Source organism: Ammodytes marinus (genome assembly GCF_949987685.1).
Source record: "Ammodytes marinus genome assembly, chromosome: 11".
NCBI lineage: Eukaryota > Metazoa > Chordata > Actinopteri > Uranoscopiformes > Ammodytidae > Ammodytes > Ammodytes marinus.
This window is the reverse complement of record NC_137215.1, coordinates 7,252,021-7,267,993: the sequence shown is the minus strand read 5'-3', so window position 1 is coordinate 7,267,993 and position 15,973 is coordinate 7,252,021. Positions and strand designations below refer to the sequence as shown.

The following is a 15,973-nucleotide window of genomic DNA, read 5'->3' as shown; positions in this document are numbered from 1 at the left end:
GGCGCGGATTAATATGTGATGTGATGAATTTTTTTTTTTTTAATGTTTTTGATATTAACATCATATTAAGTTATCTTACAAAAAAGGAATACAATGTTTTGGTCTAGATAGTTAATAGCCTAATAATTAAATCAGATCATCTGGGAGATAATCCGAGGTTAACTGATCACGTCACATTAACGTCCATGCACAGTGTGTATTGAGTTTATTTTAAAATATTTGAAAATGGGGCTGCCCTCAGTTTCCCATGCACTGTGTATAGTCTATAGCCTATTTCAGCCTTGTCTGTGGAAATAAAGATAGCTGGACAAGAGTTCTTCTGCTTCCTCTCACTGCATTTAAATGCATTCACTATATTACAGATAAATATGTCTTGTTAAAGAAAAAGAGCTCCAAGTCCAACCCAGAGGACCCTGCATAATATTTTATTTTAAATAAATATTTTTATGGAAAATCCATGTGTCTTTCTTCAATAGCTTAAAGGACTAAAACACTGGATAAAGATGTTCAAATGTATTTTAAAAAAGCTAAACAAAAACATGCTTCGATAAAGATGTTAAAATGTTTAAAGAAATGTGTTTAAAAACGCACAAAGATGTTTAGAATGTTTCAAAAATATGTTTAAAATGTGTAAAATAATGATAAGATCTTTCAAAACACAGGGATTTTGAAAAAAAAATTGGGGGGGGGGGGGCTCCGCTGAAATTTGTTCTCTGAGGGGGGGCTCACTCTCTCACACTTTGAAAACACCTGGGGCCTCATTTATAAACGTGGCGTACGCCCAGAAGAGGGCGCACGCCAATTTCTAAGCAAATATTGGGATTTATAAAAACCAAACTTGACAGGAAGATGTGCGGTCCTCCACGCAAACTCTGACCCATGCGTACGCACAGAAAGTGGAGAAAGGAGAAACGGCGACTCTGTCGGCACATGTATGAAGTGCGAGAACGAATGTGTTTGTGTAAAATTAATCCAGATAGGCCTATTATAAGCCATGTAGGTCTATCATATATTGAGAGTTCCTTTGCAAAACGGATGAAGCCATTCTTACAACTAATGAACAAATGCCTCCACGGATTTTTCCATGGAGTGATACCAACAAAAACAAAACGAATTAGGATCTTACATAGCCTACAAACGGAGATATACGAGTACAAATAAAAACAAAACAGCAACGTTCGAATAAGCTGTGCAGTTATTAAAGAATAACCTATCTGCATGTTGTGGAATTAATTCTGATAATATTGAGGTGGAATACAGCCTATTACTTTTACACTGACGCTGTTCTCGATGCCTCAGTCAGGCAGACAAGGAGTGCACCTTTTCATACACTAATGATAAGCCTACTGTACATCACATAGGCTACTGTGATTTTTTTTCACGGCTTTTAGTCCGTTTTATCTATGTGTTTTTCTTTGTGTTTAAGCACTTCGCAATTGTGTTTTGAAAGGGACTGTGAAGTTTATTATTAACCCTCCGCCGCCCGTCACTGCCCCGGGATAAATTCTCCGAATCTGTATCTCATGGGGGGTCTCAGTGCCCCCCGCTCGTGGCACAAACACTGTTGTGTGAGGATATGCACTTGTTTGCGTCCACTTTTATGTCGGATCACTTCTTTTTATTTCGGCCACAGAGTTCACAGAGATCGCCACAGGCTGCACTCTGACGCCTTTACGCTCACACTGCCACCAAACTACATTTTCCCTGTTCGCCACTTCTCCAACGGGTACTTCGGCGTGACCGCAGTGATCCACACCGTGTGGAGTCTATTTTTCCATTTCCCTTTCAGTCGGCGATTGCCACTACCGCCTTCATGCACTCAGTAAATGATATTAATTTGGGCGTGTGGATGACGATGTATGGGTAAATATGGGCGGTACGTGAAGACCGCAAAGGCTGCGCCACATTTAGAGTCGATTGTGATTTATAAAGGGAAACAGGCGTAGGACGTGAGTGCGCACAGTTTTATAAATCCGAATATTTTTGTTCGCACGTACATCCTACATTTCTTCCGTACGCCAGCTTCCACGTGAATCCCACGCAAAGCTTTATAAATGAGGCCCCTGGTCTAGAACATTTGACAGGACTGTGTGGGAGTGGCCTTGTCCTACAGTCTCCATGGCAACAGTCATTGTTTTTATAGAACGTTCGGTCAGTGAACTGCCCTGATTGGTTCAAATTACTTATTGTGTGTAGTAAGAAGAACCAAAGCATAGCCTGCCTCAACTAAACTTAAACTTATATGAAAATATCTATAACTTGGATTGATAAGTATGCCTAAGCAGCATCAGATGCAGCTTTTCAGATGCTTACTATCATGCACATAGTTAGAAGGATGTAGTGGATTTGGTTTCCCAGGGGCTTTAATCAAACATTTGAGTGACTCACTGGGAGGTAGGGAGCCGTTGTAGACTGTGGGGACGAACCCAACACTGTGCCTGTGGGAGCGACTTGGGGAGGAACGCAGCATGTCCCTGGGCTCTGGAGAATGCTCGTCGTTAGAGTAGCTCTGTGATGGATGACAGAAAAACAAACGGTTACTTTTTTTTTCTCCCCCTCTGCACGGTAACAAAAACACCATTATGTCTAGGGGAGTGAATCCTCTAACCTTATGTTGCAGACAAGTAGCGTATGAGGAAAAAAATGAGAGCACGGATGTCTCGCAACAGTAAAATGAACATTTATCCCCACTGGCGTTTTCTCCGGTGAGCTATAGGGCCTTTAGGAGCTAGCCAGGCGTGGTTGTCTGAGTCCCCCCCCCCCCCCCCCCCCGACACTGACTCAGCTCCTGGGTTCGGGGCTGGGCTGTGCCAGTGCAGAAAGCATCAATCACTCCCGACACGCTGGCTACAATGCAAAAGTCCCAGAGGCGGAATATTTGACGGGGGCTGTAAATTCTATTACAAAATGGATGCATTGGTCCACTGGGATGATTTGAGATTGTGAATTCAAAACGCTACTCAAAAAGGCAACATGCTCTCATTTCTTTATTCAAGGAAGATCATAGATCTTATTTAACTGCCTTGAATTTGTGCAGGCAAAAGTACATTATTACAGGAGGAGCTTTCAGAGACAAATACACCACAGACAGAGTAGATCTGTGTTTGAGGCCTTAAAGGTGTCGGCTATTCTGGTGAACCAATCTTGTCAAAATCACTTCTTTGTCAATATCTCCTCATGACCTGTCCCTGTGTGCGTTGACAAAAAAATCCAGTGTTTATACACAGCCTAGGCTCTGTCAACAATGACAGGTATGTTGCTAGTTACGGTGAGTTGGTGTGATCGCCTTTGTTTACATACTCGTTTACAGAGCTTAGGCTGTGTATTTACACCAGATTTGTTTTCAGCACACACACAGAACAGATTCACAGAGACATTCACCAATATTGACAAAGAAGTGATTTTGACAACAAGCGTTCTCCACCTTTAAATTGACTCACTTGGAAGGTGGGTAGAGTGATGGTCTGGGGGGTCATCCTGCGTCGTAGGGCGGGGGCAGATTTAGGGCGTGGCCTCTTGACCTCTGGCTCCTCCCCTCTGGTCCGGCCGATGTCCTCGTCACATGACTTCCTGGAGGTCAGCACTTTGCCGTCCAGGAAGTAGTGGTTCCCGTTCCTGTCTCGCTCCCGCTCGCTCCTCTCCCTGCTCTCGCCCGCTGCTGCTGCTGCTGCCGCCATGGCTACAGCAGCCGCCTCTCCCTTACCTTCAGAGGTGATGGTGCAGTCCGACGCGGAGCTGCTTTGATGTTTGTGTTTGAACTTGAAGGAGTCACTGCGCGTGGGGGGCGTGGGAGGGGTCGGGGTGGACGAGGAGGAGAGGGACTCCGTCTTGGAGGACTGTGGGGAGTGAGACGCTGCTGCTGCTGCTGCTGTCGCTAATGCTACTGCTGCCGCCATCTGATTGGCCGCCATGTACTCCATCTTAGAGGAAGGCGTCTCGGGCCGTTTGAAAGTGTCCGGGTCGAAGATGGACTTCCTCTGCTTGGGCGATTTGTAGATGGAGAGCTGTGCCGCTGCCGTGATGGGGCTGTTGGTGTCCGGCGCCACCGACATACCTCCCACCATCATTTTGGGCCACGTGCCTCCGCTGTGCTTCTTCTCCAGGGTGGTCTCGACGGTGATGCAGTCCGATGGAGACATGGGCTCAAAGGGTAAGGAGGTAGGCCCCTTGGAGTACGGGCAGCACTCCTGGAAGGCGCTAGGACCGTAGCGGCCTGTGCCCAGGTCTGAGGCCGGCCGGAGGCTAGTGGCGTGGAGGGAGCCAGTGGAGAATGGTTTTGTCATTTCACAGTATACCTCGTCTGATTCCCCTCTGCTTTTCCTCCCTCTGTCCCCGGAGATGCTACTTGTGCTGGTGCTGCTGCTGCCGCCGACATCCGGGGAGAAGATGTCTGTCTGCGTGGAGCTGTTGTGTTTGAGGTTGCGGCTGTTGCGCGAGTGGAGCTCCGACAGGTGAATGCGCCCGTTGGACTTCTCCGAGGAGTCGCGCAGACTCTCAAAGAGGTTCTGGCCCGATGTGCTGTGAGGGAAGAACTGTGAAGGGGAGAATAGATGGATGGAGGGATTATACACAACACATTTTAAGATGATACACAGGTGAATGAATAAATCAGATTCTAGGGCATGCACAAGCATAAGAAGACTTCTTAAAAGATTATTTAGCAGAGGTTAAGGACAAAATGAGGTCAGAAATAGCACTTTGAGATATATAAAGGTTATCTTAATTCACCATAAAATGAGTTCCCAGTAGAAACTCAAATTACAATTTCTAAACTGAAAAATTAGCATTATGTGTGACATTTAATTCATCAGATTATTACAGTTCTAAATCCGTAGTGGTAAAACTGATATGAAGGGCATGCGAAAATTAGAAGACTTCTTAAAGATTATTTCGTATAGGTTAAGTGGTAAAGGATTCCAGGAAGTAAGATGAGTGTGTGTCCTACCTTCATGAGAGAGAGGCTCAGAGAGTCCCTGCAGCTCCTCAACAGAGCCTCACACTCTGTCACTGATTTGTTATCCAGAGCAATGCCATTTATCTGGGGAGCAGAGAAAAGACATTGTTGAAATAAGAACAGGTCCTTCAACACTAAAACAATGCACATTAACCTTTTCATTTCCCCCCCGCTTTCCCTCCGAGGCGTGTGGTAATGTCTTGTGGTGGCAGTACTATCAAAATGGATCTACAAAACACATACAGGTGACATTTCTCCGGAAAATGAAGAATGCCTGGGGCTTGAGTCGTGTCTCGCTCTGCTGCGGTGTGGAAAAACCACAATAAATGTAGGCTAGCACATTTGAGTCTGAAGAAACATCCCACTGCAATCTGCACATTTTCATCACAATGGGCTCAACTTGAGTTTTTTTTTTGTCTTCCTTGAAGGGTCAGAGATATTGAAGGGCAAAGTGATTCATAAATTATGGCTTTGATTTATCAACTTGAGGAAAGAAAGAACTTTCTGCTTCAGCCTAGAGCAAATCAAGTCTCTTTATCTTCAAGCCATGGGGTTCAGCTAACGACATTCAGTTGTACCCCATGCATATTTCATCGCAGATTTAGCACTTCTTTTTTTTTTTCTTTTTTTTTTTGCAAAGGCAATTAAGGGTTTAACAAGCTATATATAACCCGTAACACTAATGTGATTAACATCCACACAAGGCTTGATAAAATACGATACTCGTCCACGAATAAGATCTCTTAACACATTATCTGTACTTAACCATTGCTAAATGTGTTTCCAGCTGAGCTATCATTTATCATACATCAGTCCCCTGGCTGAATGGGGGAGACCCACTATGCTGCAAAGATATCTACGTGCTTTGGGATTTAAAATATTTAAAAAGAATTTGAATTTCATGCTTTATTTTTAAACAGGCAGGGGAGTTTGGATTTGTGCTGCTACTGTCGGATTAGCATAGGAGACGGTGTCACTTCTCAAAGAGAAAGATGGAGATGCAAAGTTCCATTCTGTTCCATTCCCTTGAGCATGAGTATATTGCAGCTGCGTGTGAGTGTGTGAGTGTGAGTGTGTGTGAGAAAGAAAATTCCACTTAGGCCTCTAGAGCTGCAAGTTTTCCGATTTAATCAATAAAAAAAGGAGGAGATTTTCCTTTTCCTTCTACCCAAATCCCACTTTATCTGGGGGTTTGGTTTGGGGGATACTGGAATGGAACATGGCCTGGATTAAAGAGTGAAAATGAGCCCACATGAGCTGCAGTGGTGGGGTAGAAAATGAAATAGGGACGGATTCCAACAAAGACTCACAGCGATCAGCCTGTCTCCAACAGTGAGAGAGCCTTCCCTGGCTGCTGGACTGCCCTGGACGAGGGCAGTGACAAACACACCGCTCTCCAGACCAATGCCACTGTCTGAAATAGAGGAGGAGACATTAGAAGCTATTATGAATAACCTCTTAAAAGGTTACTGAAACCGTCTAATTTTTCCTCTGATTATCATTAATGACTCGTAACAGCAAACGAGACCATCAGCGAAAATCCCGAAAAAAAAAAGATATAGTTAAAATGATGCCTTTCTACGGGTCTGATTTCGTAGAATACAGACAAAATTATTTACAACAGTCAGACTGGAACTTCCTGTGTACTAAATCAAAGTCTACTTTGCTTTACCATTGCCATATTACCATTATTAAGCTTACATAGTCACACATACAAATACATTATATCATCACAATGCATCTTTGGTCTCTCTTTAACCGAAAACTTGCTTCATAAACAAATGCACGCGCCGGCGGCATGCGCCAGCAAGGATCTTTAGGAAAGCAGGTGCTGGTGTCGTACTAGAATCAAGAAAAACTCAAAGTTCTTCGTATAGCTACATTGAATAACACTACATTGAACAACCACAATACTAGTGCTACGATGTACCTTTGTGGCCCAAGACGTTGATGTGAACGGGAGTGACGAGCCTTCCTCCCAGAGACTTGCGTCTCCGTACCACCATGTTGATCAGCCCTCCTCCGTTCAGCACAGCCTTCACCACCTGCTTCCTGTCTTTATTGCTCAGGTCCATGTCGTTGATCTTCAACAACCAATCGTTCACTCTGGAGACACAAGAGGACGCATGATGAGCAATAATGTAATAACTGGCAATAACGTTATCATTTTTTCAGTTTTGAATGTAATAAAAACTGTTAATGTAGTAACCCTCCAATAAAGTAATACAATTTCTGAACCAATAATGTAATAACTCTTTGCCCAATTGTGCTGACAAAACAATGCAAGACAACGATAATGACATAGTGTTCATTTTCCTCGGATGGGACAGTAATAATTGCCGGAAAACAACACGCTAGAGTATGTCCCCGGTTCACTCAGAATATGCAGAGCGACAACTAAACGGGGAATACTGCGCGTGTAAACACCTTACTTGAAAAAAAAATCTTAACCAGAATATGGACCTTAATCACAATATGCTGTGCATGTAAACATGGTCATTGAGGCATTTATTTAACTATTTATCCAGAAGTGAAACAAGACACGGGAGAGCTTCTCAAGGCCAATCGTACCTTAACCTTCCATCTGCGATACTTCCTTTGTCCACCCTCGTAACAAATATTCCACAATCTCCCGGTAAATACGGATCGTTTACCCCCTCTGCAATGTCAAACCCAAGTGCCTTCAAATCCATGTCATCCTGTAAATAAAAGGCAAAATGAAAAAGTCAGTGAACTCGTTTGTTTGGAGACACTTATGGCAATACCATCAACTTTTGGCAGCTGCAGTGGTTCTTCAGGAGACTGGCGCGTCACCAAATCACTCCCGGTAATGGGAGCTGAGCGGCGCTGAGCTCTTACCCTGTCTTTCTCAAACTCCACCACCTCTGTCTCCCACTCCAGGGAGTCTGTGTCGATGGCTGAGTCGTGAGAGCTGTGCGCCATCAGCTGACAGAAGCGAGCCTCCTTCTCCAGCTGACTCTCCATCTTCTCCCTAAACAAAAGAACAGACATGACACTTGTAGTCAAAAGACAGATTTGCCACTTGTAGTCAAAAGATGGGACACTTGAGAACAGATGGGCAGAGACAACAGAGAGAAAAGAATGGCAACATAAACCAGTCTGTGCACCGGAAAATACTTCTTCAACCAAACACAATGTTTGGAATATAATTACATTCGGCGTTATCCTTATTAAAACAGGTAGAGCCAGTGATTCTATTGATGCTTGTTGTCAAAATCACTTTGTCAAAATCAGTGAATATCTCCTTCACAATAAGCGATCTGCCTGTGTTGTGTGTGTTGTGTGTGTGCTGAACAGAAAAAAAAACAGTGTTAATCCACAGCCTAGATACTATAATGAAAACAAAGGGGGCCCACCATAGCAATCAACATGCCTATTTACAGAGCCTAGGCTGTGTATACACAACAGATTTTTTTTCTCAGCCTGTGGACACGTAGCGAATTGTGAGAAGATATTGACTGATTTGACAAGAAGTGATTTTGTCATGTAAAGAGTAAATTATAAAAATGTTTGACTTATTTAAGGAGAAACATTTTTTGTATCTGCACTCTAGCATTTCTTACATCCCTTCTCACACTGGCAAAGACTGTCCGTTTTGTGTTTAGGGAATCAAGTTTTATATTTACTCATAAGAAAACTAAAAGTAGAATGCACACACAATGCCCTGCTGTCAGTAAGATGAATGGTGTCCTGCTGAGGCAAGCCTTGAGGGTAGCTGTGACATTAAAACCCCAATCTTACATTGTTCTTTAAAGAGGATAGAGGAAGAAACTCTCAAAGTCACAGCCTACTGCATACACCATGCTGTGTTTTGGCTGGTAAATGGTTGTAATATTCACTTTAGCCAGCAGAGGGGGCTTTAACATGCAATATAAAACACGTCCATATATGCAGGGAGGTAGAGAGAGAGTGAGAAAACCAATTGGGTATGTGTGTCCAAAACACTGGCGCTTTTTGGGATTACATTTATAATCTGGGTATAGGGAAATGGCGCCAGACAAACAAATGAGCCGCACGATGTCTCACGATGTCTCCAAAGGCAGAGTATCACAGCTTAGGCCGTGCCACACACACACACACACACACACACACACACACACACACACACACACACACACACACACAGAGAAGAACAGCAGCTTATGCAGACAAAGACGGTGCCATGCAGGAAGTTGCACTGTGGTCGCCCAAATCAGGGTTCGTACATCTTTTTAAGATTACAATTCAAGCACTTTCCCAGCACTTTGAACTCTGAAGCTTTAAATGATATACATTATATGAAAAAAAAAATATGATTTTATACATTGCCGTATCTGTAAAATGGAAAGGTATTCTTAAAATGTATATTGACAATCACCTAGAAAAGCTGTTGAAGAAAAACACATGGATTTTCCATAAAAAAAATTAATATAAAATAGACTAAACACTTCAAGCCAATTTAAAGAAGAACCCTTTGCAAAGACTTACTTCAGTTCTTTCAGCTCTCTCAGCGAATCGTTCTTCTGTTTCCTCATGTCGTCCAGGTTACGCAGTGCGTCGGCGAGGTCGCTGACAGCCCGGTCCCGTTCCCGCCGCAGGTTATCACACAAGGTCCTGAGGGGAGAGGACAGGAGAGAATAAATGATGAGTCTATTTCAGAGGAGCAGGGTATTCACAAGTGATACAAAGGCCTTGTGTGTGTGTGTGTGCCATCCATCTCTGTCAGGAGAAGTGTTTAACATGTACACAGACTGACCTTATGCTCTCCCTCTCTGCCACGATCTTGTCCCTCTCTTGGAAGGCCCAGTCCCGTCGACACTTGGCCACCTCGGCCTCCTGTGTGGCCTCCTTCAGCTCCTGGGACATGGCCTCGTACTGCTTCCTCAGCATCTCGATCTCCTTGTTGGCTCGCTCCATGTCCAGGGTGGCCGAGTCTTGTTTCTGAGAACATTGAGCGAGTATATGTATGAACATGGGTTTGAGGTGAGGACAATGACCGGACTATTTTTGGGACTAATCAAGATCCCTATCTATGGTAATGGTAAATGGTAAATGGACTTGTATAGTGCTATATCTCCGTTTATCACAGACCCAAAGCGCTTTACATTGTTTTTGTACACATTCACCCAGTCACACACACATTCATACACCGATAGCAGCAGCTACCACGCAGGGTAGGCTTAGCACTAGGGTGCTAAGCTAACTAAGCTAACTATCGGTAGCAATACGGGGTTCAGTGTCTTGCCCAGGGACACTTCGACAAGTGGCGGGGAGACGGGGGATCGAACTTCCGACCCTGCACACCAGAGGCAAACTCCCTACCCACTTCGCCACTGCCGCCCCTATGCATTCTGGGATGAGGAAAACAATCTACTTCTAGTTTTTTTTCTGTAGTTTTCCCATATGGAAATTCTGACCAATTGTGGAGAAGTTTAGGAACTACGTTATTGCTACCGTCCCACACATTTTGGTTCAGTTCGGGGAACCAGGGGAAATGATTGGTGTGAAAGAGAACCAAAGCCGGTGAAAAAGAAGCAATTTATCATTCTCGCATCTAGTGCGAACCAAGGAAGCAAACAAAAATTGTGTTAAACCGCCCTGTGAGAAAATGTGGAGACTATCCAGATCCTCTTCAAAAAGGTCTAGAAGGTTCAAGTACATGTGAGCTGCAGAGGGACTGTTAAGAGGGACATCTAGTGGGCAGACAGTCCAGACAGAGCGGATGAATGACATACATCTGCTTAAAAGGTCAGTCCAGCTGACTGTAATCCACCATACTGACAGGTGCCTGCATGCACCAGGCTCTTTATCATGTGTCTAACCTCTAGACTTTACACTGTCAAGTCTAAAGCTGGGGCTGACTGTGTGTTACCTGTCTGGCCTGATAGTACTCCCGCAGCAGCTGATCCCTTTGAATGATGGCCTCAGTCCTCTCCTTGCGAGCCACGTCCCTCTCCTCCCTCACCATCTCGATGTCTTTACAGGCCTGGCTCAGCTCCTTCTGGGCCTCGGCTTTGTCCTTCACCTCGTGGCAGTACTTCTCCAGCAGTTCATTCCTCTCACAGATGGCCCTGTCGCGGTCCACCAGCGAAGAGTTCAACTCCTGCAATGGAACAATAGGCGTCAGTTATTAAAAGGTGCACTATGTAGGACCAGGGGAGAGGGGTTTGTTTACGTTTGCAGAGCCTACAGTTAGGTTACAAAACATAATTTTACTCTACATGTACTGGTAAGACTTAGTATTTAATAATTCTGTCACTATAGAGCAGTAGAAAATTATATTTGAGGCATCTGTAACCAAATGGAAGACTTGAATATGTTTGTAAACAAAACTGTGTACCCTGCTGCTGTAAGAAAAAAAAGGAAAAAAGTTTTCAGGTATCTTTCTAAAGTCAAACAGTGTTCCAGGGATCCAATTTCCCAAGTGAGAAAAGTTTTTTTATTAAGTTATGAGAATATACCTTAAAAAAAATCCCTTCTCCGACACGCTGACTTTAATGCGATGTGAAGAATTTATTTGAGGGTCAACGCAAAGTGATACAACACTAGTTATGGATTCCTTTCGTCTGTCAGACAGAGTGTTCTGGAATATCCTTCAAATATGAAGCGGTGGAGCTGAACTATTTCTGTGCAGTGTCCTGGGCCTTTGATCAAGTGACAGGGAAGTAGTTGCGTGGCCCAAGTCACGAACAGACGCATTAAAAGATCTTCTAACAGAGGAGAGAATTTGCTCAGTAACTCTCTAGTATGACAGTCAATCTCTTGGGGAAGCTAGATAGATGAGTAACGAATAAAGTTTTATTCCAAAGTGCTTTGTATAGAATTTGAAAAGTGACTATAAGGAACTTTCAGTTTTTGTTGATTCTAGTGCCCCCTTTGGACAAAATCAGTTGTGTTTTTACGACACTAGCGTCTGATGTCATAAAGATCTTTGCTAGCACGTGGCAGCAATGTCAGGTGAATAACATGACGATGGTTAAGCAAAGTCAACATTGATTTAGCATAATTTGGGAAACACAGGCTTTTCTGTTCTGCCTGACGTGAATTATTTCAGCCTAGTCTGCGGGGAATCGGACCTGAGTAATTTGTCCAAAATATTTGATATCTTGCCTGGAATGTTTTTTGACAACGTATAAGAAAGACTATTATGTTTTGATATTAAGATAACATTAGCTATAACTGATATATAAACAGGGTTTTGCCCTTTGCATCCACTCTTTAGCCAGTTACCTGTCTGAGTGCCTCTAGTTCCTCACTGGCCACCACTCTCTCTGAGGAAGTGTTTTTCAGCCGGGCCTCTGCGGCCTCCAGCTCCGTCTGCAGCTTGTCCAGCTCCTTGATGACCTGGTCCCTCTCGCTCATGATGAGGCGATACTCGTTGAACACAGAGTCCCTCTCCTCCTTGTACTTCTCACAGTCCTTGGCTGCTTTAAGCTGCAGGTTCTTGTAGCGCGTCACCTCAGACTGCAGCCGCTCCATCTCTCTTTGCAGCTCCTTGTTCTGAGAGGAGGACTTGTTCAGCTCTAGCTGCACAGAGTCAAACCTGGGAGGAAGGAGCAAGATGGGGAGCATTTCAATCAATGTAAAAGCATTTGCAAATCATAAAAATAGTAATAGTCCATATATGATATTAAAGTTTGGTGTGTGTAGTAAGCTTTTACAAAAATCTTATTATTATTATTATAAAATTTGCTTAAAAAACTGCTTTTTTACTGTCCGTTTGACAGGACTGTGTGGGCTTGGCCTTATCAAACGGGCTCCATGGTAACAGTCAATGTTTTTATAGGTTGTTGGGGCAAAGAACTGCGGTGATTGGTTCAAAATACCAATTGTGTCATAAGAACAATACCATAGCCCGCCTCATCTTAACCACATTTCTGTAAAGTCTGTCAAACTTAAATGACAATACCTTTAAACTTGGATTGATAAATTAGCCTGACTCTTTACAGATGCTGACCATGCAACTAACTGCCCAAATGACATGGTTAGAAGGATTTTGTGGATTTGAGTTTACTAAGTCTTTAATGTGTTTCTGTTCTCTGTATGCGAATGCCATGCTATAAGCCCATTCACCTCCTCATGGATGTGGAGTACTGCTGCTGGTAGTGCATGGCAGAGTCTCTCTGTTTGAGCAGTGCGTCCATCTGTTTCTGCAGTCGTCGGTTCTCCTCGTCGGCCTGCTCCAGCCGGCTCAGGTCTGTGTTGTGGTTGGCCACCTTCTCACTGAAGCGCTTGCTCAGGACGTCGTAGTCCTTCTTGGCCCCCTCCAGCTTGTCCACCGCCGTGTCGTACAGTTTGTTCAACACTTCTGACGAGCCCTTCTCTCTCATTACCTGGTACGGGGGGGGCGGGATAAAAACCATGTGATATGTTGTAGAAGGCAATCATGTAAAAAGAGCAGATAACGTTATAACTGCCAATAACCTAATACATTTTCAGTTTTTAATGTGATGAAAGCCGATAATGCAGTGATTTATTGGCTATAAAGAATAACACCTTCTTAATATTGCCACTATCAAATATTTTCCTAAAGACCTGACCACACAAACACAACACTACTCTTCATTATGGGCAAACATATGTTATTTTATTGGTTTAGAAATGTTATAGTGTTGCTACATTTTTGGCTTTTCTTACATTAAAAATCTAAAATGTCTTACATTCACTATTATTATTACATTATTGGCTGATACGTCATTGCGTTGGCGTTCAAAATCTCGATGCCAAGGCTTTGTTTGCTGTGCCACATCTTAGCAGCAGATGGCATCAAAGAGTAGGCAGGGTTCTATTTTTACAGCCCAAGCAAATCCTGTGCCAGGGTAAACAATGGCTCTGAGAAATTACATTTAGGCACGCAAGTAAAAACCAAATAGCCGGCCCTGCAGAATTGACTCTCTTATGTGTAGAGAGTGTCCTTCAGACTCCATAATTCATCCCCTGTGAGACTGGATGTCTCATTACTTGCGAGGTCTTGCTGATATAGTCTTCCTGATTCCCAACAGAGCTGCTGTTACCCGAGGGCTGCATTGACCTCCTCTGTGCGACACACACACACACACACACACACACACACACACACACACACACACACACACACACACACACACACACACACACACACACACACACACACACACACACACACACACACACACACACACACACACACACACACACACACACACACACACACACACACACACACACACACACACACACACACACACACACACACACACACACACGCCCTACACCGCTGATCTTGTAGCAACTTGGTTTGGGTCAGTGTGCCCTTTGCCCGAACCAAAGCCCCTTTTCTTGTGTGCTTGCCCTTTTCAGAAGTGCTCTGTATGCATTTCCCTCTGCTTGGCTGCCCTGTGCTCTTAACTACCGCAGTGTTCCCATGGGCGCTGAGTAGAGACTGTAGTGCACAGCAGTCCAGTACGGGTCACAGCACCCTTGTGCTGTTCAGAACAAAGTATTCACTGCATAGAAGACGACAGGCAATATTGTTTACTCTTCCAAAATGCACAACTTCAAAATATAAAGAGTGAATCGCCCTCAGCACTATAGCAGTGCGGTAGCAAAGGAACAAATAGCTTTTTTGTGGAGAGAGCAGTTTGACTTTATATATTGTCTAGCGTCTGTGCTATAACAGTTTATCTCTGAAGGCAATTCATGCCTGTATAACATCTGGTCTGCTACAGCACTACAGCAGACACCCATATGTGTGTGTGGTGTGTGTGTGTGTGTGTTGTACCTGCTGTTGCTGCTGCTGGAGGTCGACCAACTCTTTCTGGTCTTGGCTGTGCAGTCTTTTCAGCTCCTCACAGCTCTGTTTAAGGTGGTTGTGCTCTCGGACCAGCTGGGTGCTGTCCCTCCTGAGTGTCTCCATCTCCTCCGTCAGCTGTGTCTGTTCGCCCAACACACGGCTGTGCAGCATGCTGCAAAGAGAGCAGAACACATAGACATTGTAGGTGCAAATAAACATAACAGAAGGCAAACTTTGACTTGAGTCAGCGAGAATGCTTGTTGTCAAAATCAGTGAATATTTCTTCAGGATCTGATACCCGACTGTGTGTGTGCTGAAAAAAATTCAGTGTGAAAACACAGGCGTTTTTTTTCAGCGCACACACACACACAGTACTGACAGGTAGCGGATCGTGAGGAGATATTCACTGATTTAGTCAAAAAGTGATTTTCACAGCAAGCAATCACCATTATCACTGATGGTGGATTATAGTAAAGCAGGAGATATGCAACATGTAAAACTTACTAAATAAAGGGCTAAAATAATGAAATATATAATATGGAGAGTATCAAAATGTATTTGACAACTCCAGTTTTGTTTCTTCTTCATATTGGAACATATTCTAACAAGCTACACACTCCAACAGCGAATACATCGTGTGATCAGCGTTTATGCTCCCAGCAATTTTCCTTTTGACTTTGAGATGAGCTGATGGATTCAATCAAACAAATGCCCCATTTCTAAGCTTTTAAAACCATGCATGTTTTTTTTTGTAGTGCCAGTTCCCTTCTAAAGCCATCTGCAGCTCCCAGGGATGTTCTTTCAATTAGGATAATTGCAACACCATGCCAGTTATTTGTAACAATTCCAGTAAAACAATGCAATAAAACGTAATTATTTCTACGCTGAAAAAACAGCAGGTGGCAGGTGACAGTGTGTTCACCCGCCCTTCGCTAACAACATTTGGGCTTCACTAATCCCGAGAGTCCCAATACACATTCATCGCTGGTTCTCCCATGGACTTACTGGTAGAAGTCGGCCTCTTTGACAGCCTCCTCGCACCGCTTGAGTGTTTTGGTGTGTTGGTTCTGGAGAGATTGCAGATCTGCCATGGCCCTCATACACTGACTCTTCAGACGCTCATAGTCGTGACTGGGTTTGGAATTTGGCCTTAAGGGGAGAGGGGGGGGGGGGGGACAAAGCAAGAAATTAACACTCCATCCAGCAGCCTTGTACGATAAGGTGGCGATGTTAAAAGACAGTTGCCC

General features: G+C 43.9%; 1 protein-coding gene across 2 annotated transcripts in view; it reads right to left on the bottom strand.

Annotated features, from left to right (window-relative positions):
* The window catches only part of dlg5a (discs, large homolog 5a), a 45,443-nt gene that overhangs the window by 14,602 nt on the left and 14,868 nt on the right, over positions 1–15,973 (bottom strand). For both annotated transcript variants that reach the window (XM_080036291.1, XM_080036292.1), the window contains exons 4-17: positions 15,732–15,875; positions 14,715–14,898; positions 13,028–13,287; positions 12,185–12,497; positions 10,827–11,057; positions 9,711–9,895; positions 9,443–9,568; positions 7,814–7,946; positions 7,526–7,653; positions 6,885–7,060; positions 6,265–6,368; positions 4,946–5,038; positions 3,441–4,532; positions 2,389–2,509 (exon numbers count right to left, since the gene is read on the bottom strand). In XM_080036291.1, coding sequence (XP_079892417.1) covers positions 2,389–2,509; positions 3,441–4,532; positions 4,946–5,038; positions 6,265–6,368; positions 6,885–7,060; positions 7,526–7,653; positions 7,814–7,946; positions 9,443–9,568; positions 9,711–9,895; positions 10,827–11,057; positions 12,185–12,497; positions 13,028–13,287; positions 14,715–14,898; positions 15,732–15,875 — 3,290 coding nt within the window. The remainder of the gene's footprint in view (positions 1–2,388; positions 2,510–3,440; positions 4,533–4,945; positions 5,039–6,264; positions 6,369–6,884; positions 7,061–7,525; positions 7,654–7,813; positions 7,947–9,442; positions 9,569–9,710; positions 9,896–10,826; positions 11,058–12,184; positions 12,498–13,027; positions 13,288–14,714; positions 14,899–15,731; positions 15,876–15,973) is intronic.